The sequence below is a fragment of the Garra rufa genome, chromosome 7 (assembly GCF_049309525.1).
Source record: "Garra rufa chromosome 7, GarRuf1.0, whole genome shotgun sequence".
Classification (NCBI taxonomy): Eukaryota; Metazoa; Chordata; class Actinopteri; order Cypriniformes; family Cyprinidae; genus Garra; species Garra rufa.
Window position 1 is genome coordinate 8,224,892 of NC_133367.1, and position 21,088 is coordinate 8,245,979.

At 34.2% G+C, this 21,088-nt stretch overlaps 1 protein-coding gene and 1 pseudogene across 1 annotated transcript; both read left to right on the plus strand.

Annotated features, from left to right (window-relative positions):
- The window catches only part of LOC141337903 (NACHT, LRR and PYD domains-containing protein 3-like), a 34,044-nt pseudogene extending 21,567 nt beyond the window's left edge, over positions 1-12,477 (plus strand).
- A 144-nt stretch (positions 12,478-12,621) lies between these two features.
- On the plus strand, positions 12,622-20,922 carry LOC141337904 (NLR family CARD domain-containing protein 3-like). The gene is made up of 6 exons (XM_073843479.1): positions 12,622-12,810; positions 12,933-13,072; positions 17,754-17,838; positions 18,023-18,215; positions 18,424-20,224; positions 20,748-20,922. The coding sequence occupies exons 1-6, from the start codon at positions 12,622-12,624 to the stop codon at positions 20,920-20,922; spliced, it is 2,583 nt and encodes an 860-aa protein (XP_073699580.1).
- Positions 20,923-21,088: the final 166 nt, after the last annotated feature.

A 21,088-nucleotide genomic window follows, 5' to 3' on the forward strand; every position in this document is an offset into this window, starting at 1 on the left:
ACCTTCTCTTAGTTTGTGTAACTCGTGTAAGTAGCCTATGCTACATGATGGCAATGGCGATATTGGGTTATCAGAGAGTGAATCCATGAATAAATGTATTCAAATTCTGAATTAATTATAGTCTAAAAAGTGCGCGCTCCCCTTACAATCACTGGAAAGCTGTCACTCATACAATACTGTAGTTAATCGCAATCTCACAAAGTTAATAAAAAGTAATAAAAAAAAAATAAAAAAAACCTTTACTCTGTACAATGAATCTCTTATTTACATCATGTCTACACTTTCTTTGTTTTAATGAGAGAGTTCGTGGAGGTATAGAATTCAGCAGAACTGAAACCGGCACTTTGAGTGGTGAGAGGATCGTAACATAGCCGCCTCTGATTGGCCATTGCTATAATGTAATCAACAGAAATGTCTGTGATTGGCTATTGAACGCTGCGAAAACACGTTTCTCCACATATGACTACTGGATGAAAAGACCCGAACCGCAAATTGAAAGGATTTTTGTGAAGTGTCTTTGTCACGGATCTAAGCGTTAACAGACAGCGTCCCAGTCTATCCGTACAGCATGTCCACATGTTAAAAACTGAGGTATTGGCTGGCCTGCTATATATTTTTATGTCCGACGAGAAGAACAAGACCGGTACAGTTCTTCAAAGCGCATAGAATGATTCAGTGTGTTTTAGTTTTGTCATCTTAATTAGGTAGTTATTTAGTTTATACATATTTAGTGTAGGCCTATTTATATTATTCTTTTTTTTCATTCTGATTTTCTCTGTTCTCAGAAGCGCTGCTCATGCGTGATAATTTGAGTATATGAAGAATGCAGTTTTTGTTGTTGCTCTGTATGCTGCTGTTTGCACGTTAAAATAAAACATTTGGGTCATTCCAGAATTGGAGGACATTTAGGCATCCATAATTTTGAAAAATTGGCCCTTTATTTTACTATTTTTTATTATGTATTTCATAAAAACAGGCAATATACCATTAAATAATTTGATTCGTCCAGCTCAGGTATCAAAGGCACATTTTTTATAATACTCTTTATTTTATTTTTTTGGTGCTCGATGCAACCCTGTTACCAATACTCAGGAACCTGAAAAAAGTATATATTTTCAAGTATTTGCTAAAATGCATAATGCATATAATCCTTCAAACTACAGTAAGGACAATAGCTCAAGCCCCTGTGAGCTAAAAAAGGTAATTTATTATTATTTTAATAAAAATTATACGGTAACAGGGTTGCAAAAAGCTACAGGGATTGATAGATAGATTACTTTTGATTAAAGATCAGGTCAACAATGTGACAAATGCTCAGGAAACACAGGCACATTGTTAAATAACATTTAACTATTGATGATAGATCGTCCCTTATGAGTGGACTGAAGGAGATTCAACCCTGTTACTCTAATTATGGTAACAGGGTTGCAAGTAACAGGGTTGCAAATTAATGCTAATGTTAGCTTTTTCTCATGAATAGAAACTAGCTGTTTAGCTATCTCTAACTGTCATATTTAGGACAAACTTACTTATGTAAAAAAGAAGAAGAAAACCTTCAAATTAATTTGTCTTATTCTGATAATAAGTGTAACAGGGTTGCATTTGTTAGAGTGACACATTCAATAAAGGGTAAAAATTGTATAATAACATGAAAAATCGAAGAGAGAATATACCTTTGTTCTACCCATTCTGGCAGCAAACTGCTTAGTGATGTAATTCCCTGTGTATCATGTCAATCGCTGTTTTTTTCTTCTTCTTCTGCCAGTCTAAATATTTTGGTAACAGGGTTGCACGATGTTGGGGACATAACTTTTTTGCAACATTTCAATTATTTAAAATATTTATATCAATTTAAAAAATGTTTTAACAATTAAAAGAGGCATATATAAACAAAATCATACAAAAAAAGGATATTTAAAATGTATTTGAACAGTTATATTTAACATTCAGTTTGGTCATCTAGAAGGTGGGACAAGAGAAAAATGGCATTTAAGTGGGTACTAGAGACTTTTTTTTATTATTATTAATATTTAGTAGAAAAAAAATCTTCAAGTCTATATATATTTAGTTTCAGGACAAGTGTTTTTTACACAGTGACTATTTTTTTTTGTATATTATACATAGATTATTTGAAATTTCATAGGTGGGACATGAAATGTCCTCCAATTCTGGAATGACCCATTTGCTTGTATTTTTATGTATCATCACAGATACTCGTGCATTCTATTTTTATTTTAAACGAATTCATTATTCTAATTTTATCAGTTAACGGTTAATGACCGGATAACGAGCAGCGGTTGTCGGTCAGGAAAATTAACCGAAATGAGCATCCCTAATTACCTCTGATATGTGGACAAATATTAACTTTCAAATATTTGTGAAAGGAGATGATCAAATGATCCTCAAGCTTTATTTCAAAGGGTTTGTGTCAGAATGAAATGTAAAGTTGATCAAAATGTTGAACACAAAGGAGGAAAGAGAACAAAAGCAGACTGTCAGAGCTTTATCCAACAACAGCTGCTTTATTAATGCCATCAGTAATAGTGAATCATTCCAGTTTGAAATAGATTTGGTCAGATTGGAGGAAAACGCTGGTAAAATCAGTGCAGATTCCAGCTTCAGCTCACAGCCGTCCAGCATCACATGATCAATGTCTCTGTCTCTTGTGTGTTTTTACTTTGACAAGCAACACGTCACATTACTTTACACTTACTTTACTCTCACTTATTTACTGAGACCAATACAAATGTTGAAACTAGAGGAAGAACAGCTTTAACTAGTGGAACATTTCACTGAAAGGGTTTAGTTTTGAGGCAAAATCACATTAGTATTTCTTCTTGTGGTTTATTATATTTGGCGTTCACTCATTAGTGTGTGTTTCTCTTTATAGTGTCTCAACAGGAGTCACACAAACAGACAAACATATGAATGGAAATCATGTTTAAATGTATTTAAAACAAATATTGTTTTAGAAATATCTATGAAAGATCATGTAAATCTAACTTTAACTTTAAAAGAAACTGTAATTGAATTAGTAACTGATTTGCAAATTTATTCCACTGAACACTGATTTTTCTTTTTATTTTGTTTCACCTTACAGTGTAGATGAAGATTTCTGCTAAATGCTGTCTATTGAAGTTGTTGGATCCTGGTGAAAGGAGCAGTGAACATCAGGTGAGGATCCACAGAAGAGCTTCACTACTGTGTCTATGAGGAGAAAGAAATGTGTGATAAATGTGTGAATGTGATCCATACAAGTGAAGAGACTCAGACTTTACAATCAAATAATGCAGCATGTGTGTTAGAAACATGTGATACTGAATGATTCATGTTGATTTAGTATTCAAGCAAATGATGCTTTTGTTTTATTGAAAGCTGAAACAGGAGGAAGACGCTCAGATGAGTCTGTCTGGCTCTTCAGTTTAATAATATTTGTATTAAACTCATCCATAATGATTCAAATGTTTAAATGTGATTGTCAAGTGCAGCACTTAAATGTGTCAAAGATATAAAACAAGTCTACAATGTGAAATTAAAACATTTACATGATCTCTCTTACATGTAATACACATTGTTCTTCTATTTAATTGTATATTAAGTTAGCTATGTGTCTGTCTGTTGCTGATGTACAGATGCACAATCACAAATCCTCTCATTACAACAAACAAAGCAGAAACACAATGGAAATAAAAGATGGATTGTGCAGTTTTGTCTGGTTAATTGATTAAAACTGACATTTTGACACACAGTGAGTTTGTTAGCATGTTGTTAGCATGATTCTAGCATGATTACCAAAAGTTGCTAGCATGATTCGAGTATGATTACCATGTTGCTAGCATGAATCGAGCATGAATACCATGTTGCTATCATGATTCTAGCATGATTACCAAAATGTTGTCATGTTTTTAACATAATTAGCAAGTTACTAGCATGTTTCTAACATGATTAGCAAGTTTTCACAGACACTGAGTGACATCTTCAGTGTTTATGAATGCTGTGTCTTTTACTCACTGTTTGTGTAATTTTAGTCACAAATTGAAGCAAAGTTCTGATTTTTTGTTTGATTTTTAAACAGCTTTTTTCCTCACTCCTTTTTGGAATAAATATCACACAAACAGACAAATACTTTTTTAGACATTGGTTTGGGGCTCACAACTTTAGACATTGTTACATTCCAGTATGTCCACCCTGACGCTCCCCAGCCGGAAGAACTTCGCTTTAACTGGAAACAGTCCCTTTTCCTTCAATTTTTTTTAAAGAAGAAAAAAGGCCATGGGCAGTACACCATCATAATGTACAGCACCAACATCAAGTCAAAATAATAATAATAAATAAATAAATACAATTATTTTTAACTCTAGAAAATCTATAGTTTATATTTCTCCTCCACTCAAATCAGCTGTCAGTGTATCTAATATTGTATATATGGTAAGAAAAAGACGAGCTACCTCTCAAACATGCATATCTTAATTTGATGTTGCTTTAAAACGGTGAAATGTATGATGCATATAATTCTGATGATGAAAGTTTTCGAGTTATTTAACTGTCCTGTCGCTGGCAGGATCACTTGATGTTTTTCCCCCTTATTAAAGTGGATACAGCTTAGAATACTCATTCAAGAATAAGGCATTGTTCAAAACTATGCTATTTTACATATTTCTTTTCTTTGTGTACAATCACAATAAAAAACAGATGTGTTTTTGTACAAAAAAATAATAATGGAAAGATGCTGCTTTAAGGGTGCATCTCTGAAACTGCCTTAAATTCTGCATATAGGCTGCTATTTGTTAATTTTATTTTCTTTCGTTTTGTTAATATGTTATACATTCAGAAAAAATATATATATTTCGCATATGGGTCAATTTCATTTATTATATATAGCTTTATTAGGTTTTTCTCTGTGCACAAGCTCTGCGTGACGTTCTGATGTTTATGCTGCTTCTTGCTTGTGTATAATTAATCCCTTAAAACGATTTTAGCTGTTTTTAATGTGTCACAGCCATGTATCAATTTAAATGTATTTGTAATTTAACATAATCTTGTTGGTTAATAATAACTTATCAACATCGGTTGTCAGTTGGGAACAATAAAATAACCTAAATTATCATTTCTATTTGCAATGTAGTCTAATAAATGTTCATCAGGACGGAAAAAAAAAAGAAAAGAAAATAATAATACAACTGCACCTGGTTATGAATAGCTTTTTGCTATTCGTTTGAACCATAATTTCAGGAAAGACTGAATTATTGAATGGTATTTGTGGCCAACGCCCCCTAGAGCTGGCAATGGTGTTTGGCTACAGAATGTTGTTCCTTGTACCTGGTGGATATTATATGAAGCGCAACAATGTTTTAAGAAATTCTGAAAAAGCGCCTGCAGGGAGATCCGTGATCACACGTGATGAATTGCAGGCTGCCGCGTGAAAATAGACGCATTTTTAATGGACAGATCTGTACAAGTTTGTTCTGAAAACTGATACAATGGTCTTGTGTTACTGGTAGGGATGCACCGATCCGTATCGGCCGATCACTTGCGCGTTTTGTCAGTAAAGCCGGTTCTGTAATCAGCGGTAAATGCCATCAGGTGCGTGATTTCACATTGAGCCGTATATACTACACACAGCCGTTGTTCACTGACGAACAACGGTAAACAACGGCTGTGTGTAGTATATACGGCTCAACGTGAAATCACGCACCTGATGGCATTTACCGCTGATTACAGAACCGGCTTTACTGACAAAACGCACAAGCATGATCGGCCGATTCGTATCGGTGCATCCCTAGTTACTGGTTTATTGGAGATGGATAATATAATCAAAACTCTTATTTGGTAAATACCATATACACAAAGCAAAATACATGTCTACTGTACTAAACTGAAGACTGTTTTCCACTGATTTAAAGATCTTTAATGTTTCTAATCTCAATACAGAACAATCATAAAGAAGGTCCTTCATTTCACTCCGTGGTAATCTTTCTATTATCTACCTAATGACATGATACTTACTACTTCACTACAGACATAAAGATTGCATTTATGAATATTACATGCATTTGTCATAAAGTGTTTTGGGTCGCAGACAAGTGATTGAGGCGACAGAATATTTAAAAAATTGCATTTTTTTAAGCAGACTTCCTGCGATTGCTGACAGGTATCTGAGGTTAATGTCTTTCAATAAAAAATCGCTTTGATTTGAAACACACAGATCTCTAAAAGGTTACCTACTCATTATCTCTTGAATGTTATATTTTTTTTTTTTCGTTCACAAGCAAAACTGTCTTAAATCTCTCTTGTTTTCCTCTTCTTCTTCTTCTTTTTTTTTATTTAACTATCAACCCTCAGGCTTGTAAACAACAACTTTTTTATGCATTATGACTACACTGTAAAAAATGAAAAGTTGACTTAAGATTTCAAGGCAACTTTTTTGAGTTTAATCAACTTTGGAGTTGAGTTGTTCAGTCAACTCAAATCACTGAGTAAAATCACATGACTCTTTTGTTCAGCTAACAGATTTTTCTTAGTTAAAAAGACTTATAATGCTTTTTTAATGTCTCTTAATAAATTCTAAACTTTTTTTCTGTGCGTTTTATGGACAAAGAGGTTTTGTCCTAGTTAGCACCTACACAATGTTATAAAATGCAACTATAACTGCAGGCTTCAAATTTAGTTTATTATCTTGAATGTAGAAAGAAATACAAACAAGATAAAATAACAGCATTACTTCCTAACAGAAAAAAATGACACTCAATAAAATAAAACAAAAACCTGAAAAAAAAACTGAAGATGCAATCAGCATAAAAGTTTTTAAACAAACAATAAATAAAAAAGAACACAAACAAATGAAATACAAATAAAACAAAATACAAATAAAATGGCACAATTAATAAAGATTCTGAAAATATGAAAAAATAAACACACAATTAACAAAAATAAATAAATACAAATGACATTGTAAAACATTATATTCGCATTTCAACAACTCAGTTTAATAATCCTTTAACATTTTGACATTAAGATGCTAAAATTTGTTTAATTCAAAATATGCTCACACCACGATTTCATTGTTCACCGCAAGAGTTTACTTTTCAGGGACTTCACCTTTGTAGAGCAAGTTTCATAACACCAAAAAATTAAAAAACAGTGATGCGAAACCATCTAAAGACATTTTCAAACATACAACAATCCCTTTGAATGTTTCTGATTTGAACATTAAGATGCTAATATATGTTTAACTTAAAAGATGCACAAGCAAGATTCCAACGTTCACAGCACCAGTTTAGTTTAAGGGACTGTACCTTTGTAGAGCAGTGAGTGCCCACTTCAATGAACACCTTCTTAATTACCTCAAAAGTATATTTGAGTTCTTTAGGGTCTTTAAAATCCAAGGTGAAGATAAAGCCAAACAGGTTAGAAACAGCAGATTGTAGGTCTGAAACACTTCCTCCAAAACAACAGCAAAGTTGGTAAAGGTAGGCAGTGTGCTAGTGGCCATATCATCGTCGGTTATAACAAGACGTCCAATTTTCATCCTTTGGTCTGTCTGTCTGCTGGAGATGTGTCTTAATGAAACAACAAATACATCATTATCAGCTCATCTAAGTTTGAAGTAACTTTTTTCAAAAAAAAAAAATTATCTGAAACAACCAAATATAATAGTTTTAGTGTGAGTGGTTTATGAGTTTTTTTTTTATATATTCATTTTAAACAGTTTGCTTATCCTACATGTGGAACAACATATTTTGTATGTTAATAAGTTTTAAATCCTATTGACCTACATTAAATGAACAAAACATATCTGCAGAAGAATTAATGAAACATACTCACAGACATGTTTTAGACAGTGCAGGAGGATCTTCACGAAGAAACAAAGGGGGACATTCCAGAACTGCTTGCTTTCTGTGATTCACAATATTTGAGTCTGAAAAATGGGTACCAAATAAGAATAATTGATTAAGAGATGTCATGTAGTGTTATTTATTTTATCTAACCTCCACCCCAAAATGAACATTGTGTCATTAGTCACTTACACTGTTGTTCTAAACCTGTAAACCTTTTGTTCGTCCTCAGAAGATATTTTTGAAGAAATCTGACAGCTCTCTGTCCCTTCCATAGACAGCAAAGTAATAAACACGATCAACGTCCAGAACTGCTTTTGTGGTCAGGTGATATACTCCAAAATATGATCCGGAGGAGACCAATTGTTGAATTAATTTGTTATTTTTGTTCTCATTGCATACAAAAAGTACTCTGACAGCTTTGCAAAATTACAGTTGAACTCCTGATGTCTCATGGATTATTTGACCAATCTCCTTGTTACGTTTTTTGACACTGATACGGACGCATAGAGAGCTTTAATAAGATTTAATAAAAAAAACATGGACGAACAAAGCTTTGACAGATTTGAAAGGACATGGGGGTAAGTGATTAATTACAACATTTTTATTGTGGGGTGTAGTAACCATTTAACTTCTGATTGTTGTGTGCCAAAGCACAGGACCTTATGAGTTTACATCTATAAATGATATGTCAATTATATGTATATGTAACAAAACATCTACTAATGAGTCAATGAATCCACTAATTTAGAAGGCATTTAATAAATACTTTCAATCTTTGTAGCATTGTGTTACACTAAATTCAGCATTTAGTTTAATCAGCCCATGTTCACTTGAGAAATACACAATCTGTTTCCTCCTGCAAACAGTGAGACAATGCTATTTTCTGCAATTAAAGGGCTCTGATAAATCATACAGTCTAGAGGTTACACATGATTGTCATTAACATGTTAGCTGTTGATTAAGCTTGTTAAGATCTTCCATCTCCTTTCCCCTGTCTTGCTCTGGACCTCCTCAGATGTTGTGCTGTATGTTGGTCTAACAATAATCTGAAGGTGGGAGGTCCACGTTGGTAATGCGTTTGGACTCATTACCTATTTGATGAAAGACAAATCAGGTTATATAAAATTGTTCAACAGACAAAAACGCTAAAAATAACCTCAATTATAAAAACTTTATAAGACAACATTGTCCACTTTATCATGCTTTTTCTGTAATGTAATAAACAACACGATTAGTTTTTATGTTAAGACTATATCACAAAATCGCACATTATTTCTGATAAATGTGGTAAATAAATCCAGGATAGCCAACAATGGTTAATTGATCACACTAATGCTTTACAAACATTTTAACAATATAATAAATATAATCAAATTAATAAAGCTACTTACTTTAAACAATGAAGTCTGTCGTTATCATGTGCTCGAACATTATTTCCGATAACTGTGGTAAATAAAATCAAGATTGTACTCCAGGAAGTTAGATTTGCAAAAAAGAAAACTGTGATCATGACATATTTTCTTCTTGATGAGAACGTTCATGCAAACTTGCTTTAAAATAATAAGCTTGTCCAGAGACACTACATTACTTAATTATGACTCAAAACCAGGTCAAAACACACAAGTGTACATTTTACTGGCATTAAAAACTCTAACAGTGGATATATTTGCATGTCGAGAATAATGTTTAATGCTGACACTGATGTTTTACAAACACTTTAACAACATAGTAAATATAATAAAACGAATAAAGATACTTCCAACGATGAAGTTTGAAAGGTTGATGAAGTTTGTCGTGATCTCGTTCTGCACGTTTGACATTATCTCTCTCTTAAATCTCTCTTGTTTTCCTCTTTTTCTTGTTGAATTTAACTGTCACCCCTCAGGCTTGTAAACAACAACACATGATTTTTTTTTATGCATTATGACTATATGAATATCAAAGAGATTTATCTTTTCTTTTTTCTCCGGGTGTGTGTTCAGGGATTGTGTGTGAGTTGTGTTCACTCCTCACTGCTGTATGTGTGCACTTGGACAATAGCAGACACTCATGACTTCTTCATTACGAGTGTTTGTTCCTATAGGTCTGTGAGCTGGGACTCAAACTCGGGACACCTGACGCACAACAGTGCCAATATAATTGAACATTTTAAGACTAACAACACTGTCCTGTTCTCATGTTTAACATCATTCACAGGTTACTAATGGTTTTGTATAATTATTAATTATGTGCTGTTATTGTCATTTAGACTATATTAAGAATTTCAGCTTTGTTGAGCGCACCCTAAACATAGTCCAACCTCAAAGAAATTTGGGTTGTTTCCATTTCTCATTAAGGAGAGTTAACTAAAGATTTCAAAAGTCCAAAACTAAGGGTCTCCCTAAAAGCCTGACCCCATAGAGCCCCCCACATAACAAATCCCAGTTTAACCCCTGCAGACACATTTTGACTGATGGACGCATCAGTTTTAGTTCTTGTAAACGGTGCTTTGCTTATCCGCTTTCCTTTTGTTATTCAGATTCTGATGCATGATTTTGAGGACAGTGGTAAAGACAGGAATGGATAGATGAGCTCAAAATATCAGAATAAACTACACTGAGAGTAAATAAGACAGCTGTGGTGTTTGTCATTTAAACTTAAATCACATAAAAACAGTGCTATAAATGTCGAAAAAGAGTACAGAAAGCCATTAAATAATAAAGACTCCCTAAATTTCCTTTCCCTAAATGTAATTTAAATTTAAAATACATAATTTATAACTACATTTTTGATTGTACAATGATAAAAATGTTAATTTCATCTCTAAATAAAAGGTAAAGTGCTGTTTTGTCTTTTTCAAACCCACATTAGTTCATGAGTTACAGTCTCAGTTTTTTCTCTTTTAATAGACATTAGATTTAAAACTATTTAAACCTTAAATGACAGATTATAAAAAGCACATATATCTACATCACAGCAACCTGTGTAACTGAACAGAGATGATAAACTCAGCAAATAAGATAAAAAAATAACTGGGCATTTTCTATTTGCATGTAGAAACTGAAAGTTCATTATAAATAAGTGATAAATAAATAATTACTGCATTGAAAAGCATGTATGGAGAGGAGAAAACAGGTGTGTTTGTGCATTACATTCCTGTCCAGTTGGTGTCAGTAATGCACTAGATCTGTTGTTTACAAACTGGACTTTGATTTTGACTGGATTTTGGACTTTGGTGGAGTCGTATCATGTAACAAACATCAATCGTGTTGATCGCACAGGTGTTTAACAGCGATCACAACTTGAAAGTGTTTTAAAGACTTCCTGATTCTGTTCCTACAGCACAAGATCGTCTGAACTATTGCAAGTAAGTTTGAATACTTTCATGTTTACAGTTATTTAGGAGAATGATGAACGGATTTCATTACTTTATTTAAGTGTGATTTGTTAATTTATAACTTGCCTGTCGCCGAAATGACAAACGACCGAGAGACAGAAAGATATTTCTAAAACAAACCGTTTAAAGACGACGAATGTTAAAACTTAGTCTGTAATAATGAAGTATTAAGAATAATTCTAAAATGGTTATTTTATTTCCTCTTTTTCCTTTTTAATACACGAGGCCGTTTTCTGTGAACAAATCAAATCTGTTCTTCCGGATAAAGAGGTCGATGAACCCTAACAACAAATTAATGTTATTTTAAACCTTTTTAATATTCCGGAAGGTGCTGCATAGTAATGTTCTTGTAATAAAGGCATGTGTTGTGAGTGATCTGAAGAGTTTGACACCAATTACATTGCAGTGTATTTTATTTTTATATTGATTGTTTAATAACTCAAAACATTCAGCACTAGGTGTTTTTCTTCCTCATTTATTCCTCTGAACTATCCTGATATTGATGTCAAAGATACATTGTCATATTCAGGTCATGAGCATCTGATCGTCTTCAGAGACACAAAGATCCCAGTGTTGAGCAGTTTATCTGCAGTATGTCAGAGGAGCGAGGAAAGGACTCTCCGTCTGAGATGAGTCTCTCACACAAACAGAGGTAAGACTGAGTCTGTTTTTACACAATCATTTTAAACACTGCTGGACTTTCACATGTTTGCTTTAAGAAAACCTTAACAAACCTTGTTTTATATTTATAAATGCTTTGCAGAACTACATAGCTTTATAACTTACTAATTAAAAAATAACATTTAAAAAATTAAAGAGTAGCCAATAGACGAAAAATATTTAATAACTGAAAATCAGAATCATAATTTACAATCTTAACCCAGTTTACAGTCACTCTTCAGCACTGGGTATGTAGATACTTAAGTAAATTATTCCACATCAATAATTTTGTTTTTAGGTCATAAATGTATATTAAGACTGCACACTTAATTTAAAGGGGTCATATGATGCTTTTTATTATTTCATTTTCCTTTAGTGTGTAATTTATCTGTTTGTGTAAGATCTTCAGAGTTACAAAGGTCAAAGTCTCCTGCAAAGTGATTTATTTGATCTAACAGAAAACACTGATCCAGAAATGCCTTGACTGAAGTGCAGATATTAATTTCATGAATATACAATATGTCGTTATAGGAAATCCCTAATATAGACAAAGTCTATTTAAATCCCGCTTGACTGTAAATCACTGTGGTTTGTTTTAGATGACAGGTTTAAGTGGTCTTGAAGTATGATGTAGATGAGTTTGAGTTTGATTAGTTGGTTTTTGTTCCTCTGATATAATGGGAGGACCACATTAGAAGTGTATGTGCTGAGAAAGATAATGATGCTGAAACTGTAAATAATGAAAGGATGGGTGTTGAAGCTGGGGTCAGTGCCTCTATTGCTAGGGAAGATATAAATGAGGAAGGTGGGAGAAGTGAGACTATTGAGACTGAGGTGAATGTAGGTGAATGCTCCAGTGGCACAACATTAGATGCAGACAGAGTAGAAATCAAACTTGTGTGTTACATGAGGATGCTGCTGCTGTTACAGAAGAGAGTTTGGACACTGACATTTTCTGTACTGTGATGGAAGGGGACTTATTCTTTTCTCATTTATGCATTGGGGTATATATTGTACTTTCTTTTTAAAATTTGTAAAATTTATTGAATTAAATAAAGTTTAAAAAAAGCTCCTTTCATCTTTGTGTCTTTAGTGTAAGATCAGGCTCTCATGTGTTCAGCTCTGTGTCTGTGAAGAGTGACTGGTCAAAAGGTGACCCACCGGAGTTCAGTGAGGAAACACCATCAGCTACTGAAAGGTATTTCATGTGTTTTGTATTGTATGGCACTAGCTAATTTTTCCACTGGGATATTTGTGATAGAAGTGAACTAAATTAAACAATAAATCACAGATCATAATATCTGCTTTACTTTTTATTGAAGTTGGTCTGCAGCTACTTTTCAGTAAAACAATTACACAAGCAGCAACAAAGAGCATCCACGATGGAAACATCTACTTAAATACTATTTGCAGCATTACACCATCTCAAATTGGACTGAAGAACTCCTGTAATACTGTTTTTTTTTTGTCCTGTTCTTTGCATTATTAGTTCTCTCCTTTATAGCACAGAGATATAGGATCCTTTATAGCAGAGGTCTCAAACTCAATTCCTGGAGGGCCGCAGCTCTGCAGAGTTTAGCTCCAACCAGCTCCAGCTCACACCTGCTTGGAGTTTCTAGTAGTCCTGAAGACCTTGATTAGCTGGATCAGGTGTGTTTGATTAGGGTTGGAGCGAAAATGTGCAGAGCTGTGGCCCTCCAGGAATTGAGTTTGAGACCAGTGCTTTATAGGATCCATTTTTTACCTAAATTTGTATTTCAATTAGGCGTGGGCATAGATTAATTTTTTTAATCTAGATTAATCTAGATTAAATCTTGGAATTAATCTAGATTAATCTAGATTAAAATGGCTAATTTGAATTCTGCTGAAGGCATTCAGAATATGTGTGCTACCCAAATAATGACTAAAAGTCTTTGAGAATGGATCATAAAGCTCATAAAGCTGTTCTATGATAATTTGTTGATGAAAATAAATTATGTTCAATTAGATGTACTTGTGTTTACTAACTAACTAACAATGAAATTATTTTTTCTACCTATTAGATTGTGTTTTTTTTAACGTCAACACCTACCCAGCCCATTACATGTTACACCGTACTTTTATTTTGACAGGTTGCCGTGAAGTTTCTGTGTCATACAGCATGATATGATGCTAGTTTTCTCAAATGAAACGGTAAAAGTGACACTCACAGCAGTTTGGGAGATTGAGTTTATCTGTTCATGTAAGATGAAAATGGCAAAAATTACCGGGAGCGTCACGTGTGTTTCAGTATGCGTGTAGTAAAAGCTCGTCTCCATCATTCATACACTGTAAACCCGAACAGTACTACTAACTTATAAAAGATGAGAACACCATAATAAAAATCAGTTACAAAGTTTATTGAACTTAAAACTATAGCATTTTTTGAACAAATGACTTAATTTTAATTTTGCTTTGCTCATCTTTTTTGAGTAGACATTGCTACTGAAGTGATATTTTATAAGTATACGGAGTGACGTTCAATGACGTCATTTACGTCAGGACGTACGCGATCGTTCTGACTGACGCTACCAGAAAACATAACCAAGATGGCGGACACTCGTGCGAGTCTGGACCGTCTGGACGCATGTGGGGAGATTTGTAAGTAAATGTTTTTTAATCTGCTTTTTATTTTATCATAATAACTACAAGTATATCTTTTAAACGTGTTTCATGTTTGGCTTTGTTGTCTTTTTACTGGTAACATGGAAAGCTCGACAAGCGTCTCTGCGGTGCTCTGCTTCACGCACATTTTTTAACCATTAATCCCACTGCCTTATTTGATTTATATGTAACGTTAATATTGTAATCAGTTAGTCAGCGGAACCCAGTCAGTAACATAGTTTTGGCCCAGATCCAGTCCATATCTGGCTTGAGTGAAATCAATGCGGGCCAAATGTGAGCCGGATCTGGACCAACGCTGCTTGCTATCTGGGAATTTAACGTTATATTTTTTTATTCTGTTTTTGTTAAGCGATCTGTTCTGGAATATGCAAATTTATGCTTGCCTTCAGCTGTTAATGAACTTGCGGCTAGCTGTAACTTGTATCCACTACATTAAGGCTAATGTTAGCAAAGTTAGCAATATATTGGAAATAATAGTTAATAATAAGAGTTATGAAAACTAGGTATGGTAGAGACACTGGGAAGCTCGTATTAACATTTACATATTTTTGCCTTGTAGGCTAAAGAAGTGGATGCAGAGTCTGTGAACTTGGTAAGTATTCTTCTTTCGTTTACTTTGGATATTTTTTAGCAGCTTCACACGTAAAAACCTGCATTGAATATGTATCTAATTTTGTACAGATCAAGGTAGCAACTGAGTGAAGTAGAATAACATGTTTTCAGAGTTTACAAAGCAATGTAACGTTACAAATTGTACAAAACAATGACTGAAACGTGCATTGGCTTTGGCCTCGTTGCATTTGCCAGACCTAATCTATTATAATCATGAAAACTAAAATGCTGTTATTCTTTGTTTTCATGTATAGATGCAAAAAGTGTCACATACTGGCAAAGTTTTGGAGATACTGTGTGACATCCTCAGGATTTATGATCGTGAGGTGAGTTAAAGTCAAAGACTACAACTCTAGTATCGAACCCAGAATAACTTTGCTTGCTTGTTCATTGTTATTTTTGCTTGTCTTTCAAGGATGTGCATGATATCAACATAAAGTGCACTGTAGCTCTTCGTGCCCTAGCAGTACACTTATGTGAAGATGGCCCACAGTTTTTGAAGACATGGAATGTAAGTATTCAGTGCACTCACAAAACAGGATCCATTTTTGTGCTTGCCAGGGTTTTTTAGTCTTTGCTTCATTAACAAATAACCATAACAATATACAGTACAGACGAAAAGTTTGGACACACCTTCTCATTCAAAGAGTTTTCTTTACTTTCATGACTAAGAAAATTGTAGATTCCCACTGAAGGCATCAAAACTATGAATTAACACATGTGGAATTATATAGTTCATAACAAAAAAGTGTGAAACAACTGAAAATATGTCGTATTCTAGGTTCTTCAAAGTAGCCACCTTTTGCTTTGATTACTGCTTTGCACACTCTTGGCATTCTCTTGATGAGCTTCAAGAGGTAGTCTCATACATAAAAAGTATTATTCAATGTTTTTGACCTAATGGTAATTATAATTCGCATTCGGAAATTGACACTTCTTGACTGGCAAGACGGCTGCGAGAGGAAACTCAAACACTGAAAGTGAGTTGTTCAAAACCTTTCATTTTAGTAAACACTGTAAACACAAACAATGTTCTCAATGCTTGAGTTCATGTGGAGAGATCCAGGCCATACTTCCAGCAAAGTTTCATCAAAATAAAGAAAACTCTTTGAATGAGAAGGTGTGTCCAAACTTTTGGTCTGTACTGTATATTCAACTTTATTTCATTCTACATTTACAAATTTTCTATGTATGTTCTTGTCTAGTTATAAAATTTGGGCCAATTCAGTGTAAACTGAAAAGGCCTGCCTTTTTAAGTATGATACTATATTAAAGTAATAATTAACCAAAAAATTCTCATGATGTAATTCATTACTAGACATGTTTACAGTTGGACCCTCTTTGTGCATTCCAGGTGGAGGAGTCGGATAAGCCAGACATCACTGGTACCCCTCTTGCCCTTGTGATGGACACTGAGAACACTGGTCCTGTCTGTCGTGGTGGAAGATGAGTTTGTGCTGAGTGACATCCCCAAGTTTCCTGATGCCCTTGTGTTACTTTTTGTAGAAAATTAATTTTAAAGCATTTTTTTTTAAAGTATGTTGTCTTCTGCACTAAAGGAAGGAACTTTATATTTTATTTATTTTCATTTGCCATGTTGCAAAATAATAGCCATGGCTGTAAAAAAAAATAGTAATCAATGTTTTAACAGTTTCTTATTTGATTTATTGTTACATGTTTACAGAGATTTATATAAACAGTTGTACGAAATAGACAAAGAATGTAATAGTAAATAAAAACCCTTTATTATATGTCAACAGTTCTGTGTCTGCTGCTTTTTAGTATTTTGAACTAAAATATTTATCAGGCTATGAATTATTCAGAAGTGTATTTCTTGAATAAAATATTTTATTTAAGTGGTATTTAGATAAAAACAATAAGTATTGAAAACATATAAACTTTACACATGCTACACTTAAGTTTTAAGTACACGGTACTTAAAATTTTTAAAAAAGAAAAGAAAAATATTTAAGTTTAGTGTAATTGTAATTTTTAAGTATGTTTACTTAAAAAATCTTAGGTAATCGGTTTCCACAAAAGTTTTGAGTACTCTGAACTTATCGGGTTTTACAGTGTACATACAGCTAGGCAAACGGAACATATCGGATTCATATTAAAACTGTCTTTTTGCATTTCAGTTTTCACATACACTAGTCTATATCGTGATTTGAATTAAGTGACTGACCAACATTCGATTTATGAATCCAAAAAACGACGAATTTACGTGGCATTTCACTATAGTAGATTCGGTTTTTATGAATGGAGGACGACGCGATCCCGTCTGTGTTTTGGCGGAGGAGACTTAAACGCGCGACCATATTCTATAGTCTTCGGTATACATCCGCGTTAAACTATCAAGGTGAAAGTCATCATAGCTTGCGTAGTTTAGACCCAGCTCCCAACCCAAAGTTGAGAAAAGATTAACGGCGATATTTTTTTTTATCGCGCGATAAGAGTTTCACGTTAATGCAGCACGTTAACGCCGATAACGGCCCACCACTAATTTCAATAGAACCTTCTCTTTAACAGCTGATGCTTGCTCTTTGTGTTTGATTAAAAAATAACAAGATATTTTTCTAAACTTTTGCTTTAAGCACATTTCATTTTACTCACAATTTTAACAGGCTGCAATGTGAAACATTAGATGCAGACGTCCAGATTAACAGGAACCACAAGAATTTCACAGACAAACTCCCTGCAATCTTCAAGGTTGGAAAATATTTTCTAAATGTTTAGATTTATAGCAAACAAATTGGTTACTGGGCAGTGTTTTACAAATATTAATTACTGATTATAAAATTTGGACCAAATATGGATGTGGAATTGGTTAAATTTTGTTCTTATGTCTTTGTCTTTTTTTTTTATTTATTTATTTATTTTGCTTTGTTTAAAGGATCTTGAGAAGGAAATAATAAAATTTCTAAAGAATGAGCTGAACATGTTTAAGAAAATATTACAAAAAGAGAACATGCAATACGTGAAGGACTTTAATGAGAACAGATGCAGTATGAAAGAATCAGCTCTTGATCTCACGCTTTACTTCCTGAGAGAAATGAAGCAAGATGAAGCTGCTGATACTCTAGAAGGTAAGAGACTCTGTTAGCTGCTTCCAGCCCTGTGTCAATATGTTTCCTCTTCCACAATCACTGTTATGACTCATATGTCTCTCATATCATGTGTTCATAACCTGTGCTGTTTCTTACAATAACAGACTTCCTTTAGACTTCCACATTCTGCTCCAAACACAACAAACCCAGAGACTAAACAATCTGTATATTTTATTCCTATATTTAGATGAGCTGTTCTTCATTCATCAGCTAAAGTGTAGCTTAAAGAAGAAATATCAGTGTGTGTTTGAAGGAATTGCAAAGCAAGGTGACTCTACTCTTCTGAATAACATCTACACAGATCTCTATATCACTCAGGGTTGCAGTGAACAGGTCAATACTGAACATGAGGTAGGACAGATTGAAGTTGCTTCCAGACGTCATGAATCACAAGAAATACAGGTTGAGTGCAGAAATTTGTTTGAAGCACCTGAACAAGACAAGCAGATCAGAACTGTACTGACAAAAGGAGTTGCTGGCATCGGAAAATCAGTCTCTGTGCAAAAGTTTGTTCTGGATTGGGCCGAAGGAAAAGAAAATCAAGATATCAGCTTCATATTTCCTCTTTCATTCAGAGAGATGAACCTAAAGGAGAAAGAAAAACTAAGTTTGATGGACCTTATAACTCAGTTTTTCCCAGAGACAAAAAATCTAAACCTTACAAGAAGGAACCAAAAAGTCCTGTTCATTCTTGATGGTTTGGATGAATTCCGTCTTCCTCTAAACTTTAAGGATAATGAAGGGTTGCATGATGTATCTTCACCAGTCTCTCTGGATGTTCTTCTGACAAACCTCATCAAGGGAAATCTGCTTCCTTCTGCTCTCATCTGGATCACCACCAGACCAGCAGCTGCCAGTAAGATTCCTCCTGACTGTATCGACCGGCTGACAGAGATACGAGGATTCAATGATGCACAAAAGGAGGAGTACTTCAGAAAAAGACTCACGGATGAGAATCTGGCCAAAGAAATCATCGATCATGTTAAACAATCAAAGAGTCTCTTTATCATGTGCCACATCCCAGTCTTCTGCTGGATTTCAGCCACTGTTCTTCAGAACATTTTAGAGGAGAAAAGAAATGATGTTGTGAAAAACAATCAGGCTGATGATATCTCCAAAACACTGCAGGAGTCAAATACTGAAGACACTCCCAAGACTCTGACACAAATGTACACACACTTTCTCAGATTTCAGATCCAGCAGAGCAGACGAAAGTATGATGGAGAATATACACCAGATGTTTCCTGGGATAAAGATGCCATCTTTTCACTGGGGAAACTGGCATTTCATCAGCTGGAAAGAAACAATGTGATCTTCTATGACACAGATCTGAAAGCCTGTGGTATTGACGTCTATAAGGCATCAGTGTATTCAGGCATGTGTACCCAGATCTTTAAGGAGGAAACTGGAATTGTTCTTGGTACCATGTACTGCTTTGTTCACTTGAGCATTCAAGAGTTTATTGCAGCTCTTTATGCACATCTAAACATAAAAAAGAAAAGTATATTTCTTCGCAAACGTGAAAACATGATTGATTTGCTCAAGACTGCAGTGGACAAGGCACTAGAGAGTGATAATGGACATCTGGACCTTTTCCTTCGATTCCTCCTTGGTTTGTCACTCCAGTCCAATCAGCGACTCTTACAGGGTCTGTTGACACAGCAAAATGGAAATGACCAGAGCAAAAAGGAAATAGTTCAGTACATCAAGCAGAAATTAGAAGCTAATCTGTCTCCAGAGAGATCCATCAATCTGTTCTACTGTCTGAATGAACTGAACGACCAAACTCTGGTGAAAGACATTCAGACCCACCTTAGCAAAGGAAGTCTCTCATCTGCTGATCTTTCACCTGCCCAGTGGTCTGCTTTGGTATTTGTGTTGTTGACATCAGAGGAGGAGCTGGAGGAGTTCGAGCTTCAGAAATTCAAGAAATCAGACGAGTGTCTCATTAGATTAACAGCAGTCATCAAAATCTCCAAAAGAGCTCTGTAAGTTGTCAAGAAAAATCTTGTTGTTATGGAAAATTATTTTAAAAAATTCTAGCGTTTTTCTTTAGCTGAGAATGAAGAGTTTTATTCTCCTTTTGTTCTCCAAAAGGTATTTTGAAGGATCATCACATCATCAAATGTCCACTCAAATGTGTGCAGTAAATGCCAACAGATAATCAGCTTTTTAATGTATAATTACTATAGTAGTACCAAATACTGGGTCAGTGTGGTACCCGCTGATAGACAGCTGCTCAAACATTCCTGTGCAGATATTTGTGAGCACTTTGTAAACAGTATTGTGTTTTAACAACATGTTTTACAGCCAGTGTTGAGCACATGATCATAATAGTTAAGGTGTTTAATCAGTATTCACTTAGTAATGCTTTTCCTTCAAGCCATAGACCTAACACTTTCAAATGTATAAATCATTGCAATTAAAGCTGTAGATTGATTATTATTTATAATCATTTGTATTTAGCAAATGTATTTAATGTAATATTCTGTAATCTTATGTCCGTCGTAGGTTAAATGATTGTGGCTTAACAGACAAAAGCTGTTCAGCTCTGGCTACAGTTCTTGGATCAGATAACAGTCTAAAAGAGCTGAACATGAGCAATAATAATCTGCAGGATTCAGGAGTGAAGCTGCTCTGCACTGGACTGGAAAATATGAAGTGTCATTTGGAGATACTGAGGTAAGTTGTGTGACAGTAGAGCAAAATTGACTTCAACAAAAACATAAGGTGAAAAACAGACTTGGATAATTTTAAATTACAGTATCAGTACTATAAAGTTTATTTTCATTTAGTTTTAACATGTTTTACCTGTAAAAACAATCCAATTGTGGTACAGCACTGTAATTCAG

What these genes read in the sequence shown, in the direction of transcription:
- LOC141337904 (XM_073843479.1), top strand. Translation starts at nt 12,622, where the DNA reads ATGGGTGTTGAAGCTGGGGTCAGTGCCTCTATTGCTAGGGAAGATATA. An exon ending in AACTCCCTGCAATCTTCAAG is followed by an intron (nt 17,839 to 18,022) that starts GTTGGAAAATAT and finishes CTTTGTTTAAAG; the next exon opens with GATCTTGAGAAGGAAATAAT. An exon ending in AGCTGCTGATACTCTAGAAG is followed by an intron (nt 18,216 to 18,423) that starts GTAAGAGACTCT and finishes TCCTATATTTAG; the next exon opens with ATGAGCTGTTCTTCATTCAT.